The sequence below is a fragment of the Salvelinus namaycush genome, chromosome 7 (assembly GCF_016432855.1).
Source record: "Salvelinus namaycush isolate Seneca chromosome 7, SaNama_1.0, whole genome shotgun sequence".
NCBI classification, from domain to species: domain Eukaryota; kingdom Metazoa; phylum Chordata; class Actinopteri; order Salmoniformes; family Salmonidae; genus Salvelinus; species Salvelinus namaycush.
In genome coordinates this window covers 4,146,441-4,171,030 of record NC_052313.1, presented here as the reverse complement: position 1 = coordinate 4,171,030, position 24,590 = coordinate 4,146,441, and the positions used below count along the sequence as shown (strand labels likewise).

The window sequence follows — 24,590 nt, the reverse complement described above, 5'->3', positions numbered from 1 at the left end:
ACTAGTAGTACAATGTAGTCATTAGGCTACTAGCTAGCTAGCTAGCCAGTCTTTGGGACTGGGGGGCAGTATTGAGTAGCTTGAATAAAAAGGTGCCCAGAGTAAACTGCCTGCTACTCAGTCCTAAAAGCTAGAATATGTATATAATTAGTAGATTTGGATAGAAAACACTCTGAAGTTTCTAAAACTGTTTGAATGATGTTTGTGAGTATAACATAACTCATATGGCAGGCAAAAACCTGAGAGAAAATCCAACCAGGAAGTGGGAAATCTGAGGTTTGTAGTTTTTCAAGTCATTGCCTATCGAATATACAGTGTCTTTGGGGTCATATTGCACTTCCTAAGGCTTCCACTAGATGTCAACCTTCTTTTGAACCTCGTTTGATGCTTCTACTGTGAAGGAGGGGGGAATGAGAGCTGTTTGAGTCAGGTCTCTCCCAGAGTGCCACGAGCTCAGTCTCGCGCGCTCCCGTGAGAGTTAGCTGCGTTCCATTGCATTTCTACAGACAAAGGAATTCTCCGGTTTAAACATTATTGAAGATTTATGATAAAAACATCCTAAAGATTGATTCTATACTTCGTTTGATATGTTTCTACGAACTGTAATATGACTTTTCGCCTGGACTTGCCTGCGCCTCCTGAGTTTAGATTTGTGTACTAAACGCGTGAACAAAAAGGAGGTATTTGGACATAAATTATGAACTTTATCAAACAAAACAAACATTCATTGTGGAACTGGGATTCCTGGGAGTGCATTCTGATGAAGATCATCAAAGGTAAGTGAATATTTATAATGCTATTTCTGACTTCTGTTGACTCCACAACATGGCGGGTATCTGTATGGCTTGTTTTTGTGTCTGAGCGCCGTACTCTGATTATTGCATGGTGTGCTTTTTCCGTAAAGTTTTTTTGAAATCTGACAAAGTGGTTGCATTAAGGAGAAGTGGATCTAAAATTCCATGCATAACACTTGTATCTTTTATCAATGTTTATTATGAGTATTTCTGTAAATTGATGTGGCTCTCTGCAAAATCACTGGATGTTTTGGAACTACTGAACATAACGCGCCAAAGTAAACTGAGATTTTTGGATATAAATATGAACTTTATCGAACAAAACATACATGTATTGTGTAACATGAAGTCCTATGAGTGTCATCTGATGAAGATCATCAAAGGTTAGTGATTAATTTTATCTCTATTTCTGCTTTTTGTGACTCCTCTCTTTGGCTGGAAAAATGGCTGTGTTTTTCTGTGACTAGATGCTGACCTAACACAATCGTTTGGTGTGCTTTCGTCGTCAAGCCTTTTTGAAATCGGACACTGTGGCTGGATTTACAACAAGTTTATCTTTAAAATGGTGTAAAATACTTGTATGTTTGAGGAATTTTAATTATGGTATTCCTGTTGTTTTGAATTTGGCGCCCTGCAATTTCACTGGCTGTTGTCGAGGTGGGACGCTACCGTCCCGAATATCCCAGAGGGGGTTCACTCACTGTAACACGATTTGACTACAAAATAAACATTGTAGGACGGTTCTAACGATTGCTCTGGGGAAACGAGGCACAAGGCTCGGTTTGCCAAAAGCATCTTAAGGCTAATAAGTTCATCATTAGAACCATAGGATCCTACGGTATGAACAATGAACCAAGAGGATTTTGGGAACCGGGTCCTGGTCTTTACACACGGTTGTGCATCGGGAGAGTTTCAAGGGACGTGTCATTAGCAATAGGTCCGTGGACAGAGGTCTTTAAAAAAAATATATATATGTATATCATACCGTGTTATTGATGTGTAGCTTATAGGCTCATCACAAATGGCCAAATCCTGACATAGGCTAAAATAAAAAGACCATGTATAGACCACGGGTCATGACCACTGTATAGACCACGGGTCATGACCACTGTATAGACCACGGGTCATGACCACTGCATAGACCACGGGTCATGACCACTGTATAGATTGGGCTGGGCTGCCCTGGTATAGATCATTGGTCATGAGGCAAACATTTTTAGGCTACAGGTCAGTCATTCAGCTTGAACAAGTTGTGGAAGTGACTGTCTCACTGACCTACAACACGCGACTCTCTCATCCTACAACACGCGACTCTCTCATCCTACAACACGCGACTCTCTCATCCTACAACACGCGACTCTCTCATCCTACAACACGCGACTCTCTCATCCTACAACACGCGACTCTCTCATCCTACAACACGCGACTCTCTCATTCTACAACACGCGACTCTCTCATTCTACAACACGCGACTCTCTCATTCTACAACACGCGACTCTCTCATTCTAGAACACGCGACTCTCTCATTCTAGAACACGCGACTCTCTCATTCTAGAACACGCGACTCTCTCATTCTAGAACACGCGACTCTCTCATTCTAGAACACGCGACTCTCTCATTCTAGAACACGCGACTCTCTCATTCTAGAACACGCGACTCTCTCATTCTAGAACACGCGACTCTCATTCTAGAACACGCGACTCTCATTCTAGAACACGCGACTCTCATTCTAGAACACGCGACTCTCTCATTCTAGAACACGCGACTCTCTCATTCTAGAACACGCGACTCTCTCATTCTAGAACACGCGACTCTCTCATTCTAGAACACGCGACTCTCTCATTCTAGAACACGCGACTCTCTCATTCTAGAACACGCGACTCTCTCATTCTAGAACACGCGACTCTCTCATTCTAGAACACGCGACTCTCTCATTCTAGAACACGCGACTCTCTCATTCTAGAACACGCGACTCTCTCATTCTAGAACACGCGACTCTCTCATTCTAGAACACGCGACTCTCTCATTCTAGAACACGCGACTCTCTCATTCTAGAACACGCGACTCTCTCATTCTAGAACACGCGACTCTCTCATTCTAGAACACGCGACTCTCTCATTCCAGAACACGCGACTCTCTCATTCCAGAACACGCGACTCTCTCATTCCAGAACACGTGACTCTCTCATCCTAGTATTCCTTTATTAAATACCATTCACTCAACATCAACTTTCATTCAACAAAAAAAATAAACGATGTAATGAAAATATCACTAATAGTTAATATCCATTCTGTCAACTTGTACCCAAACCATGGTGCTACTCATCTTTTACAATTATGACTCATAAATGAGAGAAATCTCATGCCACCCACCTGCTCAGAGCGATCATATCCTGTGTCCTGTTTCTCAGTCTTCACATGGAGGGGGTGTTTCATTTCCGTCTTTACCTCTCCTCCTCCCTCCATCCTAGCCTGCCTCTCCTTCATGCCCCCTTCCTCTTCATCCAGCAGGTACCTCAGCAGTGCATTGTCCTTCTTCTTGGGACTCAGGGGCTCCTGTTTGGAGGTGAGGTTCCCATCTGTACCCCCTCCTGTACCCCCCTGGATGTTGACGTTACCCCCCTGCTCTCCCAGCTCCTTGCCGGTGGCCTCAGCGGTGAGCTTGGCCAGGTCGACAGGAGAGGTGCTGTTCTGGAGCAGCCTGTGGAGTATTTTGTGTTTCTCCTTCAGGGATGTAGCGTGGCCCCCCGGGGCCCCTGCACCATGAGGGCCCCCAAGCCCTGAGGAGGGGTCCTTGGGGTCTCCTCCTCCGTTGGGAGACGAGGGGGTGTCGAGGGGTTCGGACTTGGTGGTGAGGAGCTGGAGTAGTTTGGTGTGGCCCTTGTTGTCGTGGAGGACACGGCTCTGCGCGTTGGGGCCGTCGTTTGAGCCGTCCCTCTCCTCTTTGATGTCACCGTGGTTACCGCCACTACTGTTCCCGTCAGTCTGTCTGTCCATCTGTCTCTGGTCGTACTGTCCACCCTGCTCTCCGTGAGGATCCATGTTAGCGCCACCGCCAAGCTTCGACATCATGTGAGGGTTGACCCCTGCCCCCATCGTGACTCCGACTGGCGACCCCATCATCTTCGTGTCCGGTGACCCCAGGGTGTGTGTGTGCGAATGCCCCCCGGCGCCATGAATTTGTGGGTGCACGCAACCGCCGTGTCCGACCCCGTGACACTCACTCAAGGCCTGCAGTGCCGACAGAGAACTACTGGTGTAGCTGTTAGCAAGACTGTTAGCCGCAGGACCGCTACCTCCTACTCCAACCACTGTTCCAGACCCACACATCCCCACAGGGGAGGGCGAGTGCAGGCTTGGGGCCACGCGAGGGCTCCCTGCCAACCCTGGACTCGCCCGGTGCCTAGGGGACAGCATCGAGTTCTGTTGCCCCAGATGTGGGCCTCCAGCTGGGCTAGGGCTGCTTCGAGACGGGCTGCTCATCCTCCAATTAGCCCCTTGCTGGAGGGGGTGGTTGGTGGGGTTCATGCCCATGCCGCCCTGCATCCCTCCGGGGTAGCCCATGGGCTGGGGAGGGCAGCTGTAACGGTAGCCCTGCATGTGTCCAGACCCGGACCCCACGGCTCCGAGCCCTGGTTCTCTGGACCCTGGACCTCCATGCGGAAGGGAGAAGGGCGTGCTGTTAGAGCTGATCGTGGTGTCCTGCCCCTGGGGCACCAGGCCAGATATTGTCCCCGGGGTTGGAGGTGTCATTGAGGGGTTGGGGGCCATTGGTTTGGGGCCGGGGCCCATCACTGTCCCCTGCTGGCCCTGTCCACCGGGCCCCATGTCCTGACCCGGCCCCATACCACACACTGACTGCTCTCTGGGGAAAACAGACGGGATACAAGAGGTGGAGGTTACACACATACACAGACACAGAGCAGTAACACACACAGAGCAGTAACACACACACACACACACACACACACACACACACACACACACACACACACACACACACTAGCAGTAACACACACACACACACACACAGAGCAGTAACACACGCAGACACAGAGCAGTAACACACACAGAGCAGTAACACACACACACACACACACACACACACACACACACACACACACACAGACAGACAGACAGACAGACAGAGAGAAAGCAGTAACATACCAGAGAGCAGTAAAACACAAACACAGACAGAAAGAACATTCAATTCACTGGCAACAGCTCCGGTGGACATTCCTGCAGTCAGCATGCCAATTGCACTCTCACTCAAAACTTGAGACATCTGTGGCATTGTGTAGTGTGACAAAACTACTTATTTTAGAGTGGCCTTTTACTGTACCCAGCACAAGGTGCACCTGTGTAATTATCATGCTGTTAAATCAGCTTCTTGATATGCCACACCTGTCAGGTGGATGGATTATCTTGGCAAAGGATAAATGCTCAATAACAGGGATGTAAACAAATGTATGTACAACATTTTAGAGAAATAAGCTTTTTGTGTGTATGGAACATTTCTGGGATATTTCAGCTCATGAAACATGGGACCAACACTTTACATGTTGTGTTTATATTTTTGTTCAACGTAGAATATGTATATGAGGCCACTGAGTAGGACTCTGGGGCAAGAACAGGTCTATACTCACACACACACTATACACCCTGAAACCCTAATGTTAACCACTCTCTGGTTACACCCTGAACCCCTAATGTTAACCACTCTCTGGTTACAGCCTGAACCCCTAATGTTAACCACTCTCTGGTTACACCCTGAAACCCCTAATGTTAACCACTCTCTGGTTACACCCTGAAACCCTAATGTTAACCACTCTCTGGTTACACCCTGAACCCCTAATGTTAACCACTCTCTGGTTACAGCCTGAACCCCTAATGTTAACCACTCTCTGGTTACACCCTGAAACCCCTAATGTTAACCACTCTCTGGTTACACCCTGAAACCCCTAATGTTAACCACTCTGGTTACACCCTGAAACCCTAATGTTAACCACTCTCTGGTTACACCCTGAACCCCTAATGTTAACCACTCTCTGGTTACAGCCTGAAACCCCTAATGTTAACCACTCTGGTTACACCCTGAAACCCTAATGTTAACCACTCTCTGGTTACAGCCTGAACCCCTAATGTTAACCACTCTCTGGTTACACCCTGAAACCCCTAATGTTAACCACTCTCTGGTTACACCCTGAAACCCTAATGTTAACCACTCTCTGGTTACACCCTGAAACCCTAATGTTAACCACTCTCTGGTTACACCCTGAAACCCTAATGTTAACCACTCTGGTTACACCCTGAAACCCCTAATGTTAACCACTCTGGTTACACCCTGAAACCCCTAATGTTAACCACACTCTGGTTACACCCTGAAACCCTAATGTTAACCACTCTGGTTACACCCTGAAACCCCTAATGTTAACCACTCTCTGGTTACACCCTGAATCCCCTAATGTTAACCACTCTGGTTACACCCTGAAACCCTAATGTAAACCACTCTAGTTACACCCTGAAACCCTAATGTAAACCACTCTAGTTACACCCTGAAACCCTAATGTAAACCACTCTAGTTACACCCTGAAACCCTAATGTAAACCACTCTAGTTACACCCTGAAACCCTAATGTAAACCACTCTAGTTACACCCTGAAACCCCTAATGTTAACCACTCTCTGGTTACACCCTGAAACCCCTAATGTTAACCACTCTCTGGTTACACCCTGAAACCCCTAATGTTAACCACTCTGGTTACACCCTGAACCCCTAATGTTAACCACTCTGGTTACACCCTGAACCCCTAATGTTAACCACTCTGGTTACACCCTGAACCCCTAATGTTAACCACTCTGGTTACACCCTGAAACCCCTAATGTTAACCACTCTGGTTACACCCTGAAACCCCTAATGTTAACCACTCTGGTTACACCCTGAAACCCTAATGTTAACCATTCTCTGGTTACACCCTGAAACCCTAATGTTAACCACTCTGGTTACACCCTGAAACCCCTAATGTTAACCACTCTCAGGTTACACCCTGAAACCCTAATGTTAACCACTCTGGTTACACCCTGAAACCCCTAATGTTAACCACTCTCTGGTTACACCCTGAAACCCTAATGTTAACCACTCTCTGGTTACACCCTGAAACCCTAATATTAACCACTCTCTGGTTACACCCTGAAACCCTAATGTTAACCACTCTCTGGTTACACCCTGAAACCCTAATGTTAACCACTGTGGTCACACCCTGAATCCCTAATGTTAACCACTCTGGTTACACCCTGAACCCCTAATGTTAACCACTCTCTGGTTACACCCTGAACCCCTAATGTTAACAACTCTCTGGTTACACCCTGAAACCCTAATGTTAACCACTCTCTGGTTACACCCTGAAACCCTAATATTAACCACTCTCTGGTTACACCCTGAAACCCTAATGTTAACCACTCTGGTTACACCCTGAAACCCTAATATTAACCACTCTCTGGTTACACCCTGAAACCCTAATGTTAACCACTCTCTGGTTACACCCTGAAACCCTAATATTAACCACTCTCTGGTTACACCCTGAAACCCTAATGTTAACCACTCTCTGGTTACACCCTGAAACCCTAATGTTAACTACTCTCTGGTTACACCCTGAAACCCCTAATGTTAACCACTCTCTGGTTACACCCTGATACCCTAATGTTAACTACTCTCTGGTTACACCCTGAAACCCCTAATGTTAACAAATCTCTGGTTACACCCTGAAACCCCTAATGTTAACCACTCTGGTTACACCCTGAAACCCTAATGTTAACCACTCTCTGGTTACACCCTGAAACCCTAATGTTAACCACTCTCTGGTTACACCCTGAACCCCTAATGTTAACCACTCTCTGGTTACACCCTGAAACCCTAATGTTAACTACTCTCTGGTTACACCCTGAAACCCCTAATGTTAACTACTCTCTGGTTACACCCTGAACCCCTAATGTTAACTACTCTCTGGTTACACCCTGAACCCCTAATGTTAACCACTCTGGTTACACCCTGAAACCCTAATGTTAACTACTCTCTGGTTACACCCTGAAACCCCTAATGTTAACTACTCTCTGGTTACACCCTGAACCCCTAATGTTAACTACTCTCTGGTTACACCCTGAAACCCTAATATTAACCACTCTGGTTACACCCTGAAACCCTAATGTTAACCACTCTGGTTACACCCTGAAACCCCTAATGTTAACCACTCTGGTTACACCCTGAAACCCTAATGTTAACCACTCTCTGGTTACACCCTGAAACCCCTAATGTTAACTACTCTCTGGTTACACCCTGAAACCCCTAATGTTAACCACTCTGGTTACACCCTGAAACCCTAATATTAACCACTCTGGTTACACCCTGAATCCCTAATGTTAACCACTCTCTGGTTACACCCTGAACCCCTAATGTTAACCACTCTCTGGTTACACCCTGAAACCCCTAATGTTAACCACTCTCTGGTTACACCCTGAAACCCCTAATGTTAACCACTCTGGTTACACCCTGAACCCCTAATGTTAACCACTCTCAGGTTACACCCTGAACCCCTAATGTTAACCACTCTGGTTACACCCTGAAACCCCTAATGTTAACCACTCTGGTTACACCCTGAAACCCCTAATGTTAACCACTCTGGTTACACCCTGAAACCCTAATGTTAACCACTCTCTGGTTACACCCTGAAACCCTAATGTTAACCACTCTGGTTACACCCTGAAACCCCTAATGTTAACCACTCTCAGGTTACACCCTGAAACCCTAATGTTAACCACTCTGGTTACACCCTGAAACCCCTAATGTTAACCACTCTCTGGTTACACCCTGAAACCCTAATGTTAACCACTCTCTGGTTACACCCTGAAACCCTAATATTAACCACTCTCTGGTTACACCCTGAAACCCTAATGTTAACCACTCTCTGGTTACACCCTGAAACCCTAATGTTAACCACTGTGGTCACACCCTGAATCCCTAATGTTAACCACTCTGGTTACACCCTGAACCCCTAATGTTAACCACTCTCTGGTTACACCCTGAACCCCTAATGTTAACAACTCTCTGGTTACACCCTGAAACCCTAATGTTAACCACTCTCTGGTTACACCCTGAAACCCTAATATTAACCACTCTCTGGTTACACCCTGAAACCCTAATGTTAACCACTCTGGTTACACCCTGAAACCCTAATATTAACCACTCTCTGGTTACACCCTGAAACCCTAATGTTAACCACTCTCTGGTTACACCCTGAAACCCTAATGTTAACCACTCTCTGGTTACACCCTGAAACCCTAATATTAACCACTCTCTGGTTACACCCTGAAACCCTAATGTTAACCACTCTGGTTACACCCTGAAACCCTAATATTAACCACTCTCTGGTTACACCCTGAAACCCTAATGTTAACCACTCTCTGGTTACACCCTGAAACCCTAATGTTAACCACTCTCTGGTTACACCCTGAAACCCTAATATTAACCACTCTCTGGTTACACCCTGAAACCCCTAATGTTAACCACTCTCTGGTTACACCCTGAAACCCTAATGTTAACTACTCTCTGGTTACACCCTGAAACCCCTAATGTTAACCACTCTCAGGTTACACCCTGAAACCCTAATGTTAACCACTCTGGTTACACCCTGAAACCCCTAATGTTAACCACTCTCTGGTTACACCCTGAAACCCTAATGTTAACCACTCTCTGGTTACACCCTGAAACCCTAATATTAACCACTCTCTGGTTACACCCTGAAACCCTAATGTTAACCACTCTCAGGTTACACCCTGAAACCCTAATGTTAACCACTCTGGTTACACCCTGAAACCCCTAATGTTAACCACTCTCTGGTTACACCCTGAACCCCTAATGTTAACCACTCTCTGGTTACACCCTGAAACCCCTAATGTTAACTACTCTCTGGTTACACCCTGAACCCCTAATGTTAACCACTCTGGTTACACCCTGAAACCCTAATGTTAACCACTCTGGTTACACCCTGAAACCCCTAATGTTAACTACTCTCAGGTTACACCCTGAAACCCCTAATGTTAACCACTCTGGTTACACCCTGAACCCCTAATGTTAACCACTCTGGTTACACCCTGAACCCCTAATGTTAACCACTCTGGTTACACCCTGAAACCCTAATGTTAACCACTCTGGTTACACCCTGAATCCCTAATGTTAACCACTCTGGTTACACCCTGAAACCCTAATGTTAACCACTCTCTGGTTACACCCTGAACCCCTAATGTTAACCACTCTGGTTACACCCTGAAACCCCTAATGTTAACCACTCTGGTTACACCCTGAACCCCTAATGTTAACCACTCTGGTTACACCCTGAACCCCTAATGTTAACCACTCTGGTTACACCCTGAACCCCTAATGTTAACCACACTCTGGTTACACCCTGAACCCCTAATGTTAACAACTCTCTGGTTACACCCTGAAACCCTAATGTTAACCACTCTCTGGTTACACCCTGAAACCCCTAATGTAAACCACTCTAGTTACACCCTGAAACCCTAATGTAAACCACTCTAGTTACACCCTGAAACCCTAATGTAAACCACTCTAGTTACACCCTGAAACCCTAATGTAAACCACTCTAGTTACACCCTGAAACCCTAATGTAAACCACTCTAGTTACACCCTGAATCCCTAATGTTAACCACTCTGGTTACACCCTGAACCCCTAATGTTAACCACTCTGGTTACACCCTGAACCCCTAATGTTAACCACTCTGGTTACACCCTGAACCCCTAATGTTAACCACTCTAGTTACACCCTGAAACCCTAATGTAAACCACTCTAGTTACACCCTGAAACCCTAATGTTAACCACTCTGGTTACACCCTGAACCCCTAATGTTAACCACTCTGGTTACACCCTGAACCCCTAATGTTAACCACTCTCTGGTTACACCCTGAACCCCTAATGTTAACCACTCTCTGGTTACACCCTGAAACCCCTAATGTTAACTACTCTCTGGTTACACCCTGAAACCCTAATGTTAACCACTCTGGTCACACCCTGAATCCCTAATGTTAACTACTCTCTGGTTACACCCTGAACCCCTAATGTTAACCACTCTCTGGTTACACCCTGAAACCCTAATGTTAACCACTCTGGTTACACCCTGAACCCCTAATGTTAACTACTCTCTGGTTACACCCTGAACCCCCTAATGTTAACCACTCTGGTTACACCCTGAATCCCTAATGTTAACCACTCTGGTTACACCCTGAACCCCTAATGTTAACCACTCTGGTTACACCCTGAATCCCTAATGTTAACCAGCTCAAATTCTGCCACACAGAGCATTTAGATGGCACACCTTTCTATTCAGACCATATTTTGACAGAGTAAGATATTCCCTTACCCCTATAGAGACATGTAGAGCTGGGGTTAGGGGTCAGAGGTTAGGGGTCAGAGGTTAGGGAACGTACCTCTGTAGCAGGTGTAGAGACATGTAGAGCTGGGGTTAGGGGTCAGGGGATAGGGGACGTACCTCTGTAGCAGGTGTAGAGACATGTAGAGCTGGGGTTAGGGGTCAGGGGTTAGGGGTCAGGGTACGTACCTCTGTAGCAGGTGTAGAGACATGTAGAGCTGGGGTCAGAGGTCAGGGGTCAGGGGTCAGGGAACGTACCTCTGTAGCAGGTGTAGAGACATGTAGAGCTGGGGTTCGCTGGTGGCAGGGGAACGGACAAGCTTGCTCTTGGTGTGAGCCGACACGATGGTCCCGTCCGACAGAGAGAACCTGTAGATGGGGCTGAATGCCTGGCCGTGACGCAACACTGCAGAGAGACGCACAGCGGCGAGGGAGAGTTAGAGGCAAGCTGGGATTCAAACAACAAAGCAGGCCCCCCGGCACAGCTGAGGGATGGGGCTGGAGAAACGTAACTGCTTTGGATGCATCCATGAAATCAACATGATGTGTTGTAATTCTCTAAGAGGATATAGGCCTTGTCAGGTAGTCTAAGAGGATACAGGCCTTGTCAGGTAGTCTAAGATGATATAGGCCTCGTCTGGTAGTCTAAGATGATATAGGCCTTGTCAGGTAGTCTAAGATGATACAGGCCTTGTCAGGTAGTCTAAGATGATACAGGCCTTGTCTGGTAGTCTAAGATGATATAGGCCTTGTCAGGTAGTCTAAGATGATACAGGCCTTGTCAGGTAGTCTAAGATGATACAGGCCTTGTCTGGTAGTCTAAGAGGATATAGGCCTTGTCAGGTAGTCTAAGATGATACAGGCCTTGTCTGGTAGTCTAAGATGATATAGGCCTTGTCAGGTAGTCTAAGAGGATACAGGCCTTGTCAGGTAGTCTAAGATGATATAGGCCTCGTCTGGTAGTCTAAGATGATATAGGCCTTGTCAGGTAGTCTAAGATGATACAGGCCTTGTCTGGTAGTCTAAGAGGATACAGGCCTTGTCTGGTAGTCTAAGAGGATATAGGCCTTGTCTGGTAGTCTAAGAGGATATAGGCCTCGTCTGGTAGTCTAAGATGATACAGGCCTCGTCAGGTAGTCTAAGATGATATAGGCCTCGTCAGGTAGTCTAAGATGATATAGGCCTCGTCAGGTAGTCTAAGATGATATAGGCCTCGTCAGGTAGTCTAAGATGATATAGGCCTTGTCAGGTAGTCTAAGATGATATAGGCCTTGTCAGGTAGTCTAAGATGATACAGGCCTTGCCTGGTAGTCTAAGATGATACAGGCCTTGTCAGGTAGTCTAAGATGATATAGGCCTTGTCAGGTAGTCTAAGATGATACAGGCCTTGTCAGGTAGTCTAAGATGATACAGGCCTTGTCTGGTAGTCTAAGAGGATATAGGCCTTGTCTAAGATGATATAGGCCTTGTCAGGTAGTCTCACCCTCTTGTTGGTGTCTCTTGGCGAAGGACATCTCTCCGTCGTTCTGTAGGTGAAACCTCTGGATGCTTCTCCTCACCAGATCTTCCCAGCCAGGCTTCATAGAGGCTCTCAGAAGACTGGTGTCTAGTGACGTGATCTTACCTAGGGACACAGAGGAGAGAGAGAGAGAGAGAGAGCCAGGCGACTGATCACAAATGTGTGTGTGTGTGTGTGTATACTGTCCACACATCAGTGGCAGGTAGGAGCCAGACAAACAGACAGGTTGGTGATGCAACAATGACTTTATATTTTACCTCACAGCCAGTTGAAAGAGGAGCAGAGTACAAAGTGTGTGTGTGAGTGGGGGGTGGGGCATCTATCCAGTACTATATAATCAGTGTTAAATGTTTGATATAGAGTTTGAGGTTCTTTATGTTCAGAAGCATGTGTGTTAACAGAAACAGTAGCTTGTGCTTGGGCACTGCCCAGGCTGAGAATGAGGTGGCATACAGCTGGAAGACAGGTCTCTATAAATGGTTCTCTCTTGACAGTGACAACCTGAGAAACTTGCTCTGTCATTGGCTATCTCCCTACCTAGTCATTAAAGACTGTTCTGCAATTGGTTCCAGTCCATCTGATCATTTATAGATTGTTTTCTGATTGATTAAGAACTGTCTGGTGGACTGCCTTGGTCATAATTCTGTGGCTGTGTGATTGGTTAATGCCAGACAGGTGGTATGATCGTAGTGCTGTGATTGGTTACCTTGCAGGTCCTGGCGGGTGGTGAAGCTCTCGTGCGCGGGAAGAATTGGCCGCGCCTTCATGGGCATCCTGCGTGCCACACAGATCAGACATGACTGGAAGTCTAGAGGGGGAGAGAGACAGGAGGGGAGAGAGAGACAGGAGGGGGGAGTAGAGACAGGTGGGGGGGAGTAGAGACAGGAGGGGAGAGAGAGAGACAGGAGGGGGGGAGAGAGACAGGAGGGGAGAGAGAGACAGGAGGGGAGAGAGAGACAGGAGGGGAGAGAGAGACAGGAGGGGAGAGAGAGACAGGAGGGGAGAGAGAGACAGGAGGGGAGAGAGAGACAGGAGGGGAGAGACGAAGGAGGGGGGAGAGAGACAGGAGGGGAGAGAGAGACAGGAGGGGAGAGAGAGGCAGGAGGGGAGAGAGAGACAGGAAGGGAGAGAGAGACAGGAAGGGGGGAGAGAGACAGGAGGGGGGAGAGAGACAGGAGGGGGGAGAGAGACAGGAGGGGGGAGAGAGACAGGAAGGGGGGAAAGAGACAGGAGGAGGGAGAGAGACAGGAGGGGGGAGAGAGACAGGAGGGGGGAGAGAGACAGGAGGGGGGAGAGAGAAGAGGGGAGAGCGAGAGAGAGGAGGAGGGGAGAGAGAGGAGGGGAGTGAGTAGAGAGAGAGAGAGAGAGAGAGAGAGAGAGAGAGAGAGAGAGAGAGAGAGAGAGAGAGAGAGAGAGAGAGAGAGAGAGAGAGAGAGAGAGAGAGAGAGAGAGTAGAGTGAGTAGAGTGAGTAGAGAGAGAGAGAGAGAGCGAGGAGGGGAGAGAGCGAGAGAGAAAAAAACAAAACAAATAGGCTTACTACCCAAACACAGAACAGACCACATACATACATTACACACACTAATAAACCAGCATGTTCATCAGAAAAGCAGAAGGAAAGTATTAGCATGGTCTGTTAATGATCAGAATGCTTCTGATTCCATATGGTATGATGGATTATATTACAAAACCCTCCACAGCGGCGGTGGGGCGGGGGGGGGAGTGAATGTCATAAAAATCTATTTACTGGAATAACAAATGTAGCATTAAACGGCACAATAAAACAGTGTTTTTGTAAAAGCACGAGGGGTGAGACAAGGGTGCAGTTTTAAGTCCAACCCTGTTCAACGTCTACATCAACAAACTACCAGTGTTGTTGGACCCATCTACAACCCTCAAAGATGAGGAGGTCAGATTCCTGCTCTACCCAGATGACCTTGTCCTACCGTCACCAACAGATCAAGGTCTACCCAGATGACCTTGTCCTACCGTCACCAACAGATCAAGGTCTACCCAGATGACCTTGTCCTACCGTCACCAACAGATCAAGGTCTACCCAGATGACCTTGTCCTACCGTCACCAACAGATCTAGGTCTACCCAGATGACCTTGTCCTACCGTCACCAACAGATCAAGGTCTACCCAGATGACCTTGTCCTACCGTCACCAACAGATCTAGGTCTACCCAGATGACCTTGTCCTACCGTCACCAACAGATCACGGTCTACCCAGATGACCTTGTCCTACCGTCACCAACAGATCAAGGTCTACCCAGATGCCCTTGTCCTACCGTCACCAACAGATCAAGGTCTACCCAGATGACCTTGTCCTACCGTCACCAACAGATCAAGGTCTACCCAGATGACCTTGTCCTACCGTCACCAACAGATCTAGGTCTACCCAGATGACCTTGTCCTACCGTCACCAACAGATCTAGGTCTACCCAGATGACCTTGTCCTACCGTCACCAACAGATCTAGGTCTACCCAGATGACCTTGTCCTACCGTCACCAACAGATCAAGGTCTACCCAGATGACCTTGTCCTACCGTCACCAACAGATCAAGGTCTACCCAGATGACCTTGTCCTACCGTCACCAACAGATCAAGGTCTACCCAGATGACCTTGTCCTACCGTCACCAACAGATCAAGGTCTACCCAGATGACCTTGTCCTACCGTCACCAACAGATCAAGGTCTACCCAGATGACCTTGTCCTACCGTCACCAACAGATCAAGGTCTACCCAGATGACCTTGTCCTACCGTCACCAACAGATCAAGGTCTACCCAGATGACCTTGTCCTACCGTCACCAACAGATCAAGGTCTACCCAGATGACCTTGTCCTACTGTCACCAACAGATCTAGGTCTACCCAGATGCCCTTGTCCTACTGTCACCAACAGATCTAGGTCTACCCAGGTCTACCTAGGTCTACCCAGATGCCCTTGTCCTACTGTCACCAACATATCAAGGTCTACATGATTCACTAAACATTCTTTGGGAATACAGTATCAACTGGGCCATCGACATCAAGTTGTGATTTTTAAGAAAAAGGCCAGGAATCAAAACAACAGACACTCCTTCAAATGAGGAAACTCAGTTGCCAAAGATGAAGGAAACCGTTCAGGGATTTCACTATCTGGCCAATGGTGACTTTAAGAGAGTCACCAGAGTTTAATGGCTGTGATAGGAGAAAACTGAGGATGAATCGACATTGTAGTTACTCCACAATACTAACTTAACTGACAGAGTGAAACGAAGGAAGCCTGTACAGAATAAACATATTCCAAAACATGTATCCTGTTTGCAACAAGGCACTAAAGTAATACTGCAAAAAATGTGGTAAAGCAATTATCTTTTTGTCCTGAATAAAAAGTTTGGTTAGGGGCAAATCCAATACAATATGTATTTTCCCCCAAAAACTATTTTCATCAATTTGTATAGGAGACCCTGGTGCCAAATTGAGTCAAAAGCTTCTTTGAAATCAACAAAGTATGAGTAGAATTTGCCTTTGTTTTGGTTTGCTTGTTTGTCAATTAGGGTGTGCAGAGTGAATACGTGGTCTGTCGTACGGTCATTTGGTAAAAAGTCAATTTGACATTTGCTCAGTACATTGTTTTCACTGAGGAAAGTCTGCTGTTGATGATAATGCAGAGTATTTTCCCAAGGTTGATGTTGACGCATATTCCACGGTAGTTATTGGGGTCAAATTTGTCTCCACTTTTGTGGATTGGGGTGATCAGTCCTTGGTTCCACATATTAGGGAAGATGCCAGAGCTGAGGATGATGTTAAAGAGTTTAGGTATAGCCAATTGGAATTTGTTGTCTGTATATTTTATCATTTCATTTAGGATACCATCAACATCACAGGCCTTTTTGGGTTGGAGGGTTTGTATTTTGTCATGTAGCTCATTGAATGTAATAGGAGAATCCAGTGGGTTCTGGTCGTCTATAATAGTTGATTCCAAGATTTGTATTTGATCACGTATATGTTTTTAATGTTTGTTCTTTGCTATAGGGCCAAAAAGATTGGAGAAGTGGTTTATCCACACATCTCCGTTTTTGGATAGATAACTCTTTGTATTGTTGTTGTTTGTTTAGTGAAGAAGAGGTTAGATTCTTCCCAGAAGAGGTTAGATTCTATGGATTCTTCAATACATTGAACTGATTTCTGTTGTGCAGGTTTCCTCTTTTTCCGTAGTGTATTTCTGTATTGTTTTAGTGCTTCACCACAGTGAAGCTGTGGACTTTTCTGAGGCTCTATGTTTTTGGTTGGATATGTTTCTCAATATTTTCTTCGGTTGTTGTATTCTTCAACAAACCATTTGTCATTGTATTTTCTTAGGTTGTCCAGTTGACATTTTTAGATTTGATAGGGAACCTGAAAGATCAAATATACTGTTTAGGCTTCCTACTGCCAAGTTTACACCTTTACTATTACAGTGGAACGTTTTGTCCAGGAAGTTGTCTAAAAGGGATTGAATTTGTTATCTAATTGTTTTTTTTGGTAGGTTTCCACACTACTTTCCTTCCATCTATAGCATTTCTTAATATTATTCAGTTCCTTTGGCTTTGATGCCTCATGATTGAGTATAGCTCTGTTCAAGTAGACTGGTTTTGCTGTGATCTCATAGGGGTGTCAGTGGGCTGACTGAACGCTGAGAGACTCTGGGTCAAGGTCAGTGATAAAGTACTACTGACGAGGTATCGGTGTACCTACCATAGGAGTGTCCTCGAAGCCTACCATTGACTATGTACAGACCCAGCGTGTGACAGAACTGCAGAAGTTTTTGTGCTTCTCTCTCTCCATCTATCCCTCCCTCTCTACCCCTCTCTCTTTCCCTGTCTTCTTCCCTCTCTAACCATCTCTTTCCCAGTCTTCACCCTCTCTAACCCTCTCTCTCTCTCCTTGTCTTCCTCCCTTTCTTCCTGCCTGGCAAGATTGCTCAGCACACACATTCCTGCAGTAATTGATTAGTCCTCCTGACATCTGGAACAGGCTACAGTAGCTACAGGAGGCATAAGAACTAGAATAATAACTAAGTGGGAGTTTACATTTGTTCTGTTTCACACACAAGTACCAGTGTGTATTATAGACATGTGTGAATTGGAAATATTTTATTTTTGTTGCATGTCCCAACTCTCCCTGAGACCCCCTCGGAGAGTGGGGTCACAGCCAGGTACTGCCATGATCAACCCTGTAGCAATTAGGGGCACAGCCAGGGACTGCCATGATCAACCCTGTAGCAATTAGGGGCACAGCCAGGGACTGCCATGATCAACCCTGTAGCAATTAGGGGCACAGCCAGGGACTGCCATGATCAACCCTGTAGCAATTAGGGGCACAGCCAGGGACTGCCATGATCAACCCTGTAGCAATTAGGGGCACAGCCAGGGACTGCCATGATCAACCCTGTAGCAATTAGGGGCAAAGCTCAGAGATTCGAACCTGCGACCTTTCGGTGTCTGACACAACGCTTTAACCTCTAGGTTACCTGCTGCCCTCTATAGTGCCCTCACTCATAACCAGTTCAAATGTATATACATAAAAAATATAAAAAATACATACAAATACATACATATATATAATATATATATACACACATACACACACATATACACACACATATATACACACATACACACACACATATATACACATACACACACACATATATACATACACACACACACATATATACATACACACACACACACACACACACACACACACACACACACACACACACACACACACACACACACACACACATACATATATACATACATACACACACATACATACACACACACATACACACACACACACACATATATACATACACACACATGCATACATACATATCTCTAATCAGGGACTGATTTATACCTGGAACACCAGGTGGGTGCAATTAAATATCAGGTAGAACAGAATAAAAGTCCGTCAGTCCGGACCTCGTAGGGGAAGACTTGAATAGACTTGATATAGGGAATAGGAGGCAGAACTTTTTCTCATTTCCTTAATCAGCACTGACAAGACGGCCGTGTCCCAACTGACACCCTATTCCCTACAGTGAAATACTTTTGATGAGAGCTATTTAGGCCCATCTCAAAAGGTAGTGCACTACATAGGGAATAGGGTGCCATTTGGGATGAAGCCGATAACTAGCTATCCAGATCTGTGCAGGTGAAGGAGAAGAGGCAACTAGTAGACTATTGAAATTCACCCTGAGTGTATAGGCCAGTCAGGTAGTACGCGAAACTAAAGCCAAAGAGAGACAAGGGGAGGAAGCCACTGTAAACTATTGAGATACACCCCTGACTACACCCCACACACACACACACACACACACACACACACACACACACACACAGCCCAGTAAAGGAAGCTGCATATATATATTCATAAATAAATGGTAAGACTGAAGCTAGCCAGGTTGTAAGCGGAAGCTAGCCAGGTTGTAAGCGGAAGCTAGCCAGGTTGTAAGCTGAAGCTAGCCAGGTTGGAAGCTGAAGCTAGCCAGGTTGGAAGCGGAAGCTAGCCAGGTTGGAAGCTGAAGCTAGCCAGGTTGGAAGCGGAAGCTAGCCAGGTTGGAAGCGGAAGCTAGCCAGGTTGGAAGCGGAAGCTAGCCAGGTTGGAAGCGGAAGCTAGCCAGGTTGGAAGCGGAAGCTAGCCAGGTTGGAAGCGGAAGCTAGCCAGGTTGGAAGCGGAAGCTAGCCAGGTTGGAAGCGGAAGCTAGCCAGGTTGGAAGCTGAAGCTAGCCAGGTTGGAAGCAGAAGCTAGCCAGGTTGGAAGCTGAAGCTAGCCAGGTTGGAAGCGGAAGCTAGCCAGGTTGGAAGCTGAAGCTAGCCAGGTTGGAAGCGGAAGCTAGCCAGGTTGGAAGCTGAAGCTAGCCAGGTTGGAAGCTGAAGCTAGCCAGAGGAGAGTCATTGGAAAAGTAACTAGGGCTTAGGACACACACTATAGACAGATCCTAGAACCCTAGGTCACTCCAGCTAGCAGGCCAAAGTAGGATGCCAACCGTAGCAGGCCAAAGTAGCAATAGCTAGGGTTTAGGACAGCCAATGGTAACTTTTTTTTTTAAATGTTGGGGCTATGGCAGTCAACTGCAAAACATTCTAACAGTGTTTCTGATTGTATTCTCAATGCACCAAACCTCTCTCCCTCTCCTCCCTCCCTCCCTCCCCCTCCTCCCTCCCCTCCCTCCCTCTCCTCCCTCCCTCCCCACCTTCTCCTTGATGATCTTGGGTTTACAGTGAATCTCTCTCCCCCCTCTCCCCCCCTCCCTCCCTCCCTCCCTCCCTCCCTCCCTCCCTCCCTCCCTCCATACCTTCTGCCTCCTCCTTGATGCTCTTGGGTTCGGAGACAGCGAAACACTGCATGGGTTTATATCTCTGTCCCTCGTGGTCGTTGGTCTCGTCCTGGTTGTCACTGTGAGGGTTGACCAGCATACGACAGTTAAACGTGTGACTGTTCCTCCTGGGACCTTCACTGGACCATGGCACCCCGTTCACTACAGGGAGAGAGGGAGGGATGTAGAGGGGGGAGGGATGTAGAGGGAGGGGTGTAGAGGGGGGAGGGATGTAGAGGGAGGGAGGGAGTGAGGGAGGGATGTAGAGGGAGGGATGTAGAGGGAGGGATGTAGAGGGGAGAGAGGGATGGATGTAGAGAGAGAGAGGGAGGGATGTAGAGGGGGGGTGTAGAGGGAGGGAGGGAGGGAGGGAGGGAGGGAGGGAGGGAGGGAGGGAGAGTAATTGTTACCAATATTAGCCTATTTCTGCTTTTGGGTCAAATGAAGATGAAAAACACACTGAAGGAGACAGAGGAAGGTGTTGAAGGACCACTATGTATAAAACACACTGAAGGAGACAGAGGAAGGTGTTAACGGACCACTATGTATAAAACACACTGAAGGAGACAGAGGAAGGTCTTAACGGACCACTATGTATAAAACACACTGAAGGAGACAGAGGAAGGTGTTAACGGACCACTATGTATAAAACACACTGAAGGAGGCAGAGGAAGGTCTTAAAGGACCACTATGTATAAAACACACTGAAGGAGACAGAGGAAGGTGTTGAAGGACCACTATGTATAAAACACACTGAAGGAGGCAGAGGAAGGTGTTAAAGGACCACTATGTATAAAACACACTGAAGGAGACAGAGGAAGGTGTTGAAGGACCACTATGTATAAAACACACTGAAGGAGACAGAGGAAGGTGTTAACGGACCACTATGTATAAAACACACTGAAGGAGACAGAGGAAGGTCTTAACGGACCACTATGTATAAAACACACTGAAGGAGACAGAGGAAGGTGTTAACGGACCACTATGTATAAAACACACTGAAGGAGGCAGAGGAAGGTCTTAAAGGACCACTATGTATAAAACACACTGAAGGAGACAGAGGAAGGTGTTGAAGGACCACTATGTATAAAACACACTGAAGGAGGCAGAGGAAGGTGTTAAAGGACCACTATGTATAAAACACACTGAAGGAGACAGAGGAAGGTGTTGAAGGACCACTATGTATAAAACACACTGAAGGAGACAGAGGAAGGTGTTGAAGGACCACTATGTATAAATGACACTGAAGGAGACAGAGGAAGGTGTTGAAGGACCACTATGTATAAAACACACTGAAGGAGACAGAGGAAGGTGTTGAAGGACCACTATGTATAAAACACACTGAAGGAGACAGAGGAAGGTCTTAAAGGACCACTATGTATAAAACACACTGAAGGAGGCAGAGGAAGGTATTAACGGACCACTATGTATAAAACACACTGAAGGAGGCAGAGGAAGGTATTAACGGACCACTATGTATAAAACACACTGAAGGAGACAGAGGAAGGTCTTAAAGGACCACTATGTATAAAACACACTGAAGGAGACAGAGGAAGGTGTTGAAGGACCACTATGTATAAATGACACTGAAGGAGACAGAGGAAGGTGTTAACGGACCACTATGTATAAAACACACTGAAGGAGACAGAGGAAGGTGTTGAAGGACCACTATGTATAAAACACAATGAAGGAGACAGAGGAAGGTGTTGAAGGACCACTATGTATAAAACACACTGAAGGAGACAGAGGAAGGTGTTGAAGGACCACTATGTATAAAACACACTGAAGGAGGCAGAGGAAGGTATTAACGGACCACTATGTATAAAACACACTGAAGGAGGCAGAGGAAGGTATTAACGGACCACTATGTATAAAACACACTGAAGGAGACAGAGGAAGGTCTTAAAGGACCACTATGTATAAAACACACTGAAGGAGACAGAGGAAGGTGTTGAAGGACCACTATGTATAAATGACACTGAAGGAGACAGAGGAAGGTGTTAACGGACCACTATGTATAAAACACACTGAAGGAGACAGAGGAAGGTGTTGAAGGACCACTATGTATAAAACACAATGAAGGAGACAGAGGAAGGTGTTGAAGGACCACTATGTATAAAACACACTGAAGGAGACAGAGGAAGGTGTTGAAGGACCACTATGTATAAAACACACTGAAGGAGACAGAGGAAGGTCTTAACGGACCACTATGTATAAATGACACTGAAGGAGACAGAGGAAGGTGTTAACGGACCACTATGTATAAAACACACTGAAGGAGACAGAGGAAGGTGTTAACGGACCACTATGTATAAAACACACTGAAGGAGGCAGAGGAAGGTATTAACGGACCACTATGTATAAAACACACTGAAGGAGACAGAGGAAGGTGTTGAAGGACCACTATGTATAAAACACACTGAAGGAGACAGAGGAAGGTGTTAACGGACCACTATGTATAAAACACACTGAAGGAGGCAGAGGAAGGTGTTAACGGACCACTATGTATAAAACACACTGAAGGAGGCAGAGGAAGGTCTTAAAGGACCACTATGTATAAAACACACTGAAGGAGACAGAGGAAGGTGTTAACGGACCACTATGTATAAAACACACTGAAGGAGGCAGAGGAAGGTGTTAAAGGACCACTATGTATAAAACACACTGAAGGAGACAGAGGAAGGTCTTAAAGGACCACTATGTATAAAACACACTGAAGGAGACAGAGGAAGGTGTTAACGGACCACTATGTATAAAACACACTGAAGGAGGCAGAGGAAGGTATTAACGGACCACTATGTATAAAACACACTGAAGGAGGCAGAGGAAGGTATTAACGGACCACTATGTATAAAACACACTGAAGGAGACAGAGGAAGGTGTTGAAGGACCACTATGTATAAAACACACTGAAGGAGACAGAGGAAGGTGTTAACGGACCACTATGTATAAAACACACTGAAGGAGGCAGAGGAAGGTGTTAACGGACCACTATGTATAAATGACACTGAAGGAGACAGAGGAAGGTGTTAACGGACCACTATGTATAAAACACACTGAAGGAGACAGAGGAAGGTGTTAACGGACCACTATGTATAAAACACACTGAAGGAGGCAGAGGAAGGTATTAACGGACCACTATGTATAAAACACACTGAAGGAGACAGAGGAAGGTGTTGAAGGACCACTATGTATAAAACACACTGAAGGAGACAGAGGAAGGTGTTGAAGGACCACTGTCTCCTTCAGTGTGTATCAGAACAAGGTTGCTATGTATAAAAGACCTTGAGAATACCCAAACCCCTCTCTTCTCTCACACACACACACTCCCCCATCTGTTCATGATCTCATTCAGCGGCATGGAGGATAGGGGGGACATTGATAATCTGTGAATCTGGGCCACAGCACAGCCCAACACTGAAGAACATGTCCCCCTTCCCAGGGTGCTCTATTCTGCTACGCCTGCCACCCAGACGGCTTAGAGAGATCCACGTGATACACACAGGCTGAGTCTCAAACAGCAGCCTGTTCTCTGTATAGGACTCCACTGCTATAGGGCTCCACCGGTATAGGGCTCCACTGGTATAGGGCTCCACTGGTATAGGGCTCCACCGGTATAGGACTCTACTGCTATAGGACTCCACTGCTATAGGACTCCACCGGTATAGGGCTCCACCGGTATAGGGCTCCACCGGTATAGGACTCCACCGGTATAGGACTCCACCGGTATAGGGCTCCACCGGTATAGGGCTCCACCGGTATAGGGCTCCACTGGTATAGGGCTCCACTGGTATAGGGCTCCACCGGTATAGGGCTCCACCGGTATAGGGCTCCACCGGTATAGGGCTCCACCGGTATAGGGCTCCACCGGTATAGGGCTCCACCGGTATAGGGCTCCACCGGTATAGGACTCCACCGGTATAGGACTCCACCGGTATAGGACTCCACCGGTATAGGACTCTACCGGTATAGGGCTCCACCGGTATAGGACTCCACCGGTATAGGACTCCACCGGTATAGGGCTCCACCGGTATAGGGCTCCAGCGGTATAGGACTCCACTGGTATAGGACTCCACTGGTATAGGGCTCCACCGGTATAGGGCTCCACCGGTATAGGGCTCCACCGGTATAGGACTCCACCGGTATAGGACTCCACCGGTATAGGACTCCAGCGGTATAGGACTCCACCGGTATAGGGCTCCACCGGTATAGGGCTCCACCGGTATAGGGCTCCACCGGTATAGGACTCCACCGCTATAGGACTCTACCGCTATAGGACTCTACCGCTATAGGACTCTACCGCTATAGGACTCTACCGGTATAGGACTCTACCGGTATAGGACTCTACCGGTATAGGACTCTACCGGTATAGGACTCTACCGGTATAGGACTCCACTGGTATAAGACTCCACCGGTATAGGGCTCCACCGGTATAGGGCTCCACCGGTATAGGGATCCACTGGTATAGGACTCCACTGGTATAGCGCTC

The 24,590-nt window shown here is 46.8% G+C and overlaps 1 protein-coding gene across 1 annotated transcript in view; it reads right to left on the bottom strand.

The window, feature by feature from the left end:
• LOC120050913 (nuclear receptor coactivator 2-like) overlaps window positions 1-24,590 on the bottom strand; it is a 178,398-nt gene that overhangs the window by 45,522 nt on the left and 108,286 nt on the right. The window contains exons 7-11 of the mRNA XM_038997439.1: window positions 20,081-20,263; window positions 13,457-13,558; window positions 12,715-12,855; window positions 11,490-11,637; window positions 3,167-4,658 (exon numbers count right to left, since the gene is read on the bottom strand). Coding sequence (XP_038853367.1) covers window positions 3,167-4,658; window positions 11,490-11,637; window positions 12,715-12,855; window positions 13,457-13,558; window positions 20,081-20,263 — 2,066 coding nt within the window. The remainder of the gene's footprint in view (window positions 1-3,166; window positions 4,659-11,489; window positions 11,638-12,714; window positions 12,856-13,456; window positions 13,559-20,080; window positions 20,264-24,590) is intronic.